Below are 9,991 nucleotides of genomic sequence, written 5' to 3'. Positions count from 1 at the left end.
AATGAAATGAAAACTTCCCCTTTAACTTGCACGGGTTTCGCTGCGGGACACCAGTTACGTCGCCTTGCGCGGTAGTGGATACAAAGGCGGATTTAGCTTCTCTCAGTTGTGTTGTGGTCCTATTGCGTTGAGTAACGAACGTGAGCGAATTCTCGGCGCTGCGAGTTCTGAGACACTGACGGTGGAGCTGATGCTTGAGTTTAATGCTGCAAAGAAGCTGTTGAGTCATCCATGGTCGCCGACCTACAAACGTAACATGTTGTTCCCGTGTTTTTTTTTAAGAAAAATGCAATATCAAATTTTGGCTCTTGAGAACTGCTATATCCATTCCACATGCAACATTATTGCCCTCCTCTGAGTCCTGTGCCTACCTGCAATGTTGCTGCACCGCTATACCCACTTGCAATACACATTCACATATTAGGAGCTCTTCCAGAAGCAGAAACTAGTAACATGAAAAGATGAATCTGTTTTAAAACATTCACTGGTTTGCGGGAAAGACGCAAACGGGAAAAGACTGAAGAAAAAATTGACTGTCACCACCATGTACCAGGACTCGAACCAGGGATGTTTTAAAACCTTTTTATAACTGATTATAGGTTAGTGCATGGCAGGGAGGGCCTTATGGCTTGTTAGTGCCCGACAGGTTAGCCTGAGGGCCGTAGGCCCGAGGGCTACCCTGAAGGGCACAAACAAGCCATAAGACCCTCCCTGCCATGCACTAACTATTTTAGAACGAGGTTACATGCATTATCTCACTTCCATTATGCTTGTGTACCATTATATTGGGTAGTTTTGTGGTCTGTGTGCAGAGAGACTTGGTGTGGAATGAAAGAATATTTTCTTCTGGTAAGTTATGGTAACTCAGCACCACTTAGGACTACTAAAAGTAGAATAGAAGCAAACGAAATGCTGGGCTCTTATTGCGAGCTTCATTCTTTTTCATAGCTTGTGGAGCTATTTAGGGGCTTTGAGAGCCCCTTGTCGATACCTCTAATGACTTTGATCTTCGGTTTTTATAGGTTTCCGCAAGCTGTTGACAAAGGAAATTCGTACAGATGAAAGAATACGGGAGGCAAAAACCGTACACACTTCTGAAATGCGTAGCTTTTAGTAGTACACCGTACATTTTATGCAGAGTTCATTATCTGCACCGTGCTATAATGCATACAGGGAGTTGTACGCACCAGTTTAGAGTATATTCAGCGGGCTTTAAACTAATCCAAGGCCCTCGACGCGTCATCAAGAGTAGTAAAATAACGATTGAGCGGGCTTTAAACTCTGATAAGGCCCTTGGCGAGAATGTCGCTGATTGGCCGTTTCCTGGACAACGAGACAGACCTCGTTCTAAAATTAAAAGAAAGGACCAAAATGTTACATGTTATCCGCGGGGGGTTGTGTCCAACACTAACAGTTATAAGCAAGATCACGGTAACATGTAACATTTTGGTCCCTGGCTTTCTTTTAATTTTAAACCTTGACTCTAAAATCCGAGTTTTATTATTATTTATAGGTTAGTGCATGGCAGGGAGGGCCTTATGGCTTGTTAGTGCCCGACAGGTTAGCATGAGGGCCGTAGGCCCGAGGGCTACCCTGAAGGGCACAAACAAGCCATAAGACCCTCCCTGCCATGCACTAACTATTTTAGAACGAGGTTATATGCATTATCTCACTTCCATCATGCTTGTGTACCATTATATTGGCTAGTTTGTGGTTTGTGTGCAGAGAGACTTGGTGTGGTATGAAAGAATATTTTCTTCTGGTAAGTTATGGTAACTCAGGACCACTTAGGACTCCTAAAAGTAGAATAGAAGCAAATGAAATGCTGGGCTCTTATTGCGAGCTTCATTCTTATTCATAGCTTGCGGAGCTATTTAGGGGATTTGAGAGCCCCTTGTCGATACCTCTAATGACTTCGATCTTCGGTTTTTATAGGTTTCCGCAAGCTGTTGACAAAGGAAATTCGTACAGATGAAAGAATACGGGAGGCAAAAACCGTACACACTTCTGAAATGCGTAGCTTTTAGTAGTACACCGTACATTTTATGCAGAGTTCATTATCTGCACCGTACTATAATGCATACAGAGAGTTGTACGCACCAGTTTAGAGTATATTCAGCGGGCTTTAAACTAATCCAAGGCCCTCGACGCGTCATCAAGAGTAGTAAAATAACGATTGAGCGGGCTTTAAACTCTGATAAGGCCCTTGGCGGGAATGTCGCTGATTGGTCGTTTCCTGGACAACGAGAGACCTCGTTCTAATATTTATTAACTTTTATTTTACTAGGGTGTTTCCCACAGGCACAGACCTATGGTCTTCTTACGGGAGCCCCTAGGAAAAGTCTTTTATAACTGTGCTGGAGTACTATTATTGTATTCCGTGCGGGGGGTTCCAAAATCAAAATTGTCACATATTCCACATCATACTACAGTTGCTAGCGGAACATGTAGCTGAGTCAACTAGATAAAATTACTCGATCTGATAATTATAATTATGATGCAGCGGAGAGCTAGAGGTGCAGTGCACCCTTCCATGCCACTGAAATTGGGCATGGGTGAAATCATCGGCCCTGAAGGCGATCAGACGGGGGCCCGCATCACCCCTCAGGAGCGGGTTCTGGGCCTGGCATTTGAACACTGGCCAGTGGCAAAACAGTATAGTTTGGAGCAACAACGTAATATTCCTAATGCTATTTCCTGCAGTTTCAAGTAAATGAAGTAAAATAGACTACCAGAGTTGCTGCGGTCTAGGAATCCAATGTGAAAAATTGATCTTGGCCAATGCCACTAATGGCACTATGCACAGAATTCAAAGGGATAGAACAGCAGAGAGCGGAAGAGAGCGTTGAAAAAACCAAGCCCGCAGCATCACCAACGCTATGATATATATTTGAAATTTGTTGGCTATGATGAGGATAGGTGCGGGCCGACCTTAGCTCTACAAGTGTATGCGAGGCAAAGTCGTAGTTTACATTGTTGGTTAGTGCTGGGAGAGGCGAAGCAAGAGGCAATGCAACTATGCTACACTGTGGAAGCACCATGCCAATTGTTTGTTCATGCCTGGTCAATACCCGGTGGGGTTGGCTCGTTGGGCTTGAGTACCTCCACCAGCTGGTACTGATTCGGTGCTTGCTTGGCACGCGCCGAGACGCAGGCGGCAAACGCCATGAACAACGTTGAGATGAGAGCTAGGCCAGCGGACGACCAGGCAAAGTAGAACGCATAGCCGTAGGATACGGTGGGCCCAAAGTCGTCTATTAGCAGTATTGGCGTGCCCTTCAGGTTGGGCAGGAAGGACAGGCCATCGTGTGTGCTCACCAGATTGGTGAAGCGCCCAGTGGCTCCCAACATGGCCGCGCCTGAACATGCACCCACACATACGCACACGCGCGCGCGCACACACACACACACACAAACACACACACATATATATAGCGCAGATTGAGTATATATATACATACACACACACACACACACACACACACACACACAAGAGGGAGAGAGACCAAGAAGGAGAGAGAAATTGGCAGACAGGCCGATAGATTGATAGAAAGATAAACAGACGAACATGCCGACAACATGGTGGACAATCAAGCTGTTGCGAAAACAGGCAGACAGACATGCAGACAAACAGACAGAGCAGGTAAAGAGGAGTAGAGTGACATTTATCCTCACAGAATTGCTTTCTTGGATAAAGTGCACGTAATTTCACTTAGAGTCTTTATCCTTCCGATTCATTTTGTTACTCACTTACTCTTGTCCAACCTGCTTCAAATGTTGTATACATGACCATCAAATACCAACAAACAATTTCCAGCAAAAGCAATTTTGAAAAGATTGACTTAAAGGTCTGTTTTTGCTGATCACAGCTCATATGGAGATTGAAATTGAGAGACACAGACACACAGACAGACACAAAGACGCATTATGTCTCCCCCTCCCCACCTGTCTCTTTCCCTATCCATCGATCATCAAAGAAGTCATAACAATTATTCATGTCTAACGTTATTCTCCACGTCCGTTTTTCAGAGCTAAATGCTGCTCATTGACTGGCTTTCACGGTTTAGTCCATGATTTTCTTCACCATCAAAATCATGTCAGGACAGCAGCAGTGGCTGACAACATCTTCATAAGAACCTAGAGATGATGTCTAATGACTTTGTGTCATCCTGTTTTGCTAATGCGAAAAAAATGTGCAAATGATAATTATTATAAAGTGCTAAACTAGAATAAGGGAAGGTGAGACAATATAAGTGAAGTGAGAGCTAAGTGCAACGGGGGGGGGGGGGGGGGGGGGGGTGGTTGAGAAACTAACTGTAACGCTAGAACTGTGTAGTGAGACAAACAATGATGCTGTGCACCTACGAAAACAATCTTAACGCAACTACATGTTTCTTCTGCTTACAAAGATGCCGACAACATGGTGGTATAAGATATAATTATAAGATCAGGCTTATGCAAACGAATACAAACAGCCTCAAGTAATTTCATCTGACTAGCATACCTTCAGACCCTTACCCTTAGTGTCTGCAGGTGTATGATGATTTTAGTTTTTCTCTTCTTTGTCGTGCACGGTATGCTAGTCAGTTGAAAGTACTTGAGGCTGTTTGTATTCGTTTGCATAAGCCTGATCTTTGTAAGCAGAAGAAACATGTAGTTGCGTTTTAAAAGATTGTTTTCGTAGGTGCACAGCATCATTGTTTGTCTCACTACACAGTTCTAGCGTTACAGTTAGTTTCTCAACCCCCCCCCCCCCCGTTGCACTTAGCTCTCACTTCACTTCTATTGTCTCACCTTCCCTTTTTCTATTTTAGCACTTTATTTTGTTCTCGGAACACATTATTGAATTGATAATTGAGCCGCGACACGGCAAAAGGGTGCTTATGGCACGCGACATCAAACTGAGAAAAACTCGTTTGAAAGTTGAGTGTGCATCATTGAGAGTACACATCTTCTTTTTGAATTCGATTAGTTTTCGTTGCGATTTATCAAGCTTTTTGAATGCGTTTTTTTTGCAACAGAAGCAGTGAGAATTCAGCCATTGCGCTGCATCCATAACTCAGTTTGTGAAATTTTGCCATAAGCACCCTTTTTTGTCATGGTGCGGCTCAATTATTATTATACACATGCACACAGTGTGTGCATATGTCTCTCTGTGTGTGGGTGTGGGGGGGGGGGGGGGAGGGGGTGTTTGTGTTTGGGTGTGGGGATGTTTGTGTGTGGGTGTGGGGGTGTTTGTGTGTGGGGGTGTTTGTGTGTGGGGGGGGGGGGGGGTGTTTGTGTGTGGGTGTGTTTGTGTGTGTGTCTGGGGGTGTTTGTGTGTGTTTGGGGGGGGGGGGGGGGTGTTTGTGTGTGTGGGGGGGGGGGGGTGTTTGTGTGGGGGGGGTGTTTGTGTGTGGGGGGGGGGGGGTGTTTGTGTGTGTGGGGGGGGGGGGGGGGTGTTTGTGTGGGGGTGTGGGGGTGTTTGTGTGTGGGTGTGGGGGGGGGGGGGGGGGGTGTTTGTGTTTGGGTGTGGGGGGTGTTTGTGTGTGGGTGTGGGGGTGTTTGTGTGTGTGTGGGGGGGGGGGGGGTGTTTGTGTGTGGGTGTGTTTGTGTGTGGGTGTGTTTGTGTGTGGGTGTGTTTGTGTGTGTGTCTGGGGGTGTTTGTGTGTGTTTGGGGGGGGGGGTGTTTGTGTGTGTGTGTGGGGGGGTGTTTGTGTGTGTGGGGGGGGGGGTGTTTGTGTGTGTGTGTGGGGGGGGGGGTGTTTGCGTGGGGGTGTGGGGGTGTTTGTGTGGGGCTGTGGGGGGGGGGAGTGTTTGTGTGTGGGGGTGGGGGTGTTTGTGAGTGTGGGGTGTTTGTGGGTTTGGGGGTGTTTGTGTGTGGGGGGTGTTTGTGTGTGTGTGGTGGGGGGGGGGGTGTTTGTGTGTTTAGGGGGAGGGGGGGTATGGGGGTGTTTGTGCGTGTGCGCGTGCGTGCATGTGATTACAAAAAGCAAAATGGTTCTGCAACGGCCCTGTCTCTGCCCAGGATTCCTTGGTTTTACCTATAAATGGCAATTGTTGACTCGTTGGCAGTTCGCATGTTTTTAGGACTGTTTAAAAAAAAATATTTTCTGCATTGTTCATTCTGCAGTTATGTACGTATGTGCACCTCATTGACCCCACCTGTACCTAATTCTTCATTCCAATTGGCGCGAAAAAGCTGATAATAATAGTAATATTGGTCGGTTGAGCACCTGCTGGCGAGGAAGTACATCCGCCTGTCTAGGGCATCTCCAGGCGCACTCTGACCTGCAGCTGATTGCTGCTCTGCACACGCATCATGAAAATTTCCCACCTACAAAGTCGATAATCTCCCGGGCAGCCACAGCTACGGAGCGTTTCAACATCCCGGACATCGGAGATGCAACAACTGATGTTGTTAAGTCTGCTCTAACAACCACCACCCAAGCTTCTCTGTGCCAGAAGCCCCTGCATGGTCGCTATTGGCAGCAGAGTGATGGTGTACTGGGCATGCCTCTCTCGTTCAAGTTCTTAAAGTCTCACACATTGTGTCAATCTGCTGAGTCATCCGTATTTGCAGCTCAGGTTCAGGTGGTTAACACACGGAACTACCAGAGGTCGGTTATTGGCAACATTTCTGCTGTGGTTGATGTGTGACTTTTGCGTGGAGGTCCGGGGGCGGGGGGGGGGGGGGGAGGGACTGTTGACCATATGTTGGCATGTTGCCCCATTTTGGCGCCGGCGGCATACATTACTCGCCACAATCGTCTTGCTGATATCGTCCACCGGGCACTCTGTCGTCGTCACAGACTGGTATCTCCTGCTCCCCGGGCCACTTGCCACACTACATCAAAGATGGCGAAGGCCATAAGTTGATGTGGGAAATGCCAATCCCTACAGACAGGGTGTTTGGAGCAAATCGGCCGGATCTTGTGGGGGATGATGGCAGGTCAGTCCTGCTTATTGATGCCAGTGCGCAGCTCAATCATAAAGTAACGCTAAAGCATGCTGGGAAAAGAGCAAAGTACTTGCCCCTCGTTGTGGAAACTAGGCAAATTTGGCAGCAAGAGGCTGTGTCCGTCGTGCCCATCATAGTTGGTGCTCTTGGTGGCCTGACGAAGGAAGCGGCTATCTCCATTAAGCAGCTATGTGGAGAAGAGCGGCACCTTCATGAACTGCAGCAGGCTGCTATCCTTGGCTCGATGGCCATTCTAAGATCTGTTTTGGGTACAGCATAGGGCTCTTCGCTGTCCCTGGTGGTCTTCTTATGCTCTGTATGTTATTTGCTTTGGTTTGTAATTGAAACACTGTGTTGTTTCTGTGGTTATTCGTGCTTGATCTTTCTGTGGGCACACATTGGAGCCGTTGTGCCCAGTGATGAGCCTTGCCGGCCTGAATTTTTTGCCAACTTCTGATGCTCTCCGTTTGCAATACCTGTTGTTATGATACCTATGGGCTTTAATGCCTGCGATGGTACATGCACCTTTCTCTCTCCCTCTCTCTCTCTCTCTCCCTCTCTCCCTCCCTCCCTCCCTCCCTCTCTCTCTCTCTCTCTCTCTCTCTCTCTCTCTCTACCTATCTTTTTCCCCATATATTATTCCATGCTGCTTACCTTTGGCTATGAGAAGTCCGGTGAGTTTGTGTAATAATTATCTCCAATTATTTATTTATTTTCAGTTTGGAGTGGAATAAAGAATCTTAATACATGGGGCATCCCATCCTTACACTGCAGGAAGCTGAAGGTAGCTGCCAGTAGCTGAGAGGCTGTGCTGGTGAACGCACCAATGATGGCTATCCAAGCCAGCAGGCCGAGAAGCAGGCTCCCGAGGCTTGCTCCCTTCACATACACGAGATCGGCTGCATAAGAACGAACAGTGCATGCAGAGAATGATTAGTCACACTCGATTCAGTTTCCATGGTGGCGTGTAATGGCCCCAGAAGAAAGGTTTTGTGTATGGTAAAAGTACCGACAAGGGAGACCTTTGGTATGTGCATCAGCCCGAAACTGAATAACATAACAAGAAAAGCATTTCGGCCAGGTTTTGCCCCAAAAGCACAGAATTGGGAAAACCATGAATATCCACTATCCAGGCCGTTTCACTCCACTTGCAACATTACACTGTGCGGTTCGAAGCCCAGTTGAGGTGCCTTTTTTTTAACCCTTTTTTGAACCTTTTTGCAGCACTGCACTGTGTACGATGCAATCACGAAAAACCACCAAACACGGGAGCGCACCAGAGCCAGTGCTCACCAGGGAGTGGTAAAATACCGGTATTTTACCACTCCCTGGTGCTCACCTTTTGATGAATGGACCCTAAGCAAGTGAACGCATTATGCCTGTACTGGGTGAGCAACAGTTCCATTGTAGGTTTCTTGTGCATTGTTCGCAGCGCTGCTACTCGCTACGGCGTCATGACGAATCTTCTGTTGGCTCTACCCCAACACTCACTCCACGTTGGCCCATCTTCCCACTGCTTTTGTGACGCAATGAGCAGAAAATCAGGAACCACTCTTATTGGCGACTAATGTTATTTGACAAAACCCTGATCTCTGAGAATGTGAAAATGCACACACACACACACGCGCGCGCGTGCGTGATGTTCGCACATCCCATTGAGCGAACTATTTGAAAGTATTTTTCTAGCTGACTCACTTCCATTCACCGCGTAGCAGCGCGTCGGAATTTCGGCAATGTCCATGAGCCTGTCGGTGGCGCACACCTCCCAGAGCCCCGCGTCCAGTAGCTTGACCATTTCGTCGCTGAGCGGATCGCTGATGCTGGCGTCTGCCCAGCTGTGGAGAAGCTGAGTGGCCGTACCGTCCATGAGCGCCAGCGTGGTGAAAACCAGCGCGGCCACGGCCATGCCGCGAGCGGTTCCCGTCACTGATTTCATTGTGTCGAGTTTTCGGCTCGATGCGGCTTCCTTCTTCCAGAGCACTCTGAGGTTTGTTTACCTCTCGCTTCCCACTCACACCAACTGGACAGGACGAGTAGTGACTTCAAGAATGCTTTGCCCAGGGTGCCCCTACAAAAACAATACTGTTTATTCACGAGTGTCTGTACATGTACTAAAAAAGTAAAAGACTACAGTCATAACAACATGTAAGTAAAGCTTCGTGTTGGTTTGGTGGATATCTAGCCTGCCCCGGGCCGGGGCTCTACTCTCAAATCTCAGAGAAGCGCTCGATGTCCAGGTCTGAAGGATAACTGAAAGATGTAGATCTACGCGTATGTATGAGTCACAGTCGCACTCCACTGTCTCCAGCACCTACTAGCATGCACTGACTGACACCGACAGAGTGACAGTCTGTAGATCGACCTGTAGGCTGTACTGCTTCTGCGGTGCGGAGATGCCCCGGCAGCGCGAGTCTCCCGCAGTACATCTCCGGATATCAATCGACTCCGGAGGCTGGGATAAACATGCTGCAGACGAACACCGTCATGTAGATCTACAGATAATTATGTCAGTACAGACCAGGGAGTAGTAAAATGTATTTAAAATGTATTTTACTACTCCCTGGTACAGACTACCAGGACTACACTCTACAGTTCTCCGAGATATCGAAACGATGTAGGTCTACAGACTACAATGATCTGAGTGATGATTGTAGTAGGATGTCAAAACGCGTCATCGGTACCACTGTGACTAACTAATGTTACTTGTGAGGACTACAAAGTAATTCTGTGCCTGTGGAGGGCAGGATCAGTTGGATGGCGGCCGAAAATGGGCCAGGCCAGGGGCGGACTTTTTAAAGCTATACTACCACACCTTCTACATGTACGTGCATATCTATCCACGGGTACGGGTTGGCATCATTGGCAAAGTCCCTCGTGTGCATGCAACCCAGGCACTCTACTCTAGCGGCTGTAAGCACACCTTGGTAACGTTATTACAGCCATCCCGTGGCGTCTGATGAGTGTTTTCAGACACGAAACTCCCCGGTAGCGGTAAGGAAGGACCTGACCTGGTTTGCACTGTTGCTGTTTGTGTGTTGCTGGCTCCGTCCA

At 47.7% G+C, this 9,991-nt stretch overlaps 1 protein-coding gene across 1 annotated transcript; it reads right to left on the bottom strand.

Annotated features, from left to right (window-relative positions):
- Positions 1-2,452: 2,452 nt before the first annotated feature.
- LOC135812921 (uncharacterized) lies at positions 2,453-9,149 on the bottom strand. Its single transcript, XM_065326141.1, has 3 exons — positions 8,636-9,149; positions 7,708-7,839; positions 2,453-3,359 (listed from the first exon to the last, which is right to left on the bottom strand). Exons 1-3 carry the CDS (start codon positions 8,874-8,876, stop codon positions 3,055-3,057), a joined length of 678 nt encoding a protein of 225 aa, XP_065182213.1. The 5' UTR covers positions 8,877-9,149; the 3' UTR covers positions 2,453-3,054.
- Positions 9,150-9,991: the final 842 nt, after the last annotated feature.

The sequence above is a fragment of the Sycon ciliatum genome, chromosome 1 (genome assembly GCF_964019385.1).
Source record: "Sycon ciliatum chromosome 1, ocSycCili1.1, whole genome shotgun sequence".
In the NCBI taxonomy this organism is placed as follows: Eukaryota; Metazoa; Porifera; class Calcarea; order Leucosolenida; family Sycettidae; genus Sycon; species Sycon ciliatum.
Note: the sequence above shows the minus strand (reverse complement) of the source record. Positions and strands in the feature narration are given on the sequence as shown.

Excerpts from the sequence above, each read along its gene's own strand:
- LOC135812921 (XM_065326141.1), bottom strand. The coding sequence starts at position 8,876 with ATGAAATCAGTGACGGGAACCGCTCGCGGCATGGCCGTGGCCGCGCTG. Across the intron at positions 7,840-8,635 it reads CTGCTACGCGGTGAATGGAA|CCGATCTCGTGTATGTGAAG; the intron begins GTGAGTCAGCTA and ends GTTCTTATGCAG. Across the intron at positions 3,360-7,707 it reads TACCTTCAGCTTCCTGCAGT|GCGCGGCCATGTTGGGAGCC; the intron begins GTAAGGATGGGA and ends GTGCATGTTCAG.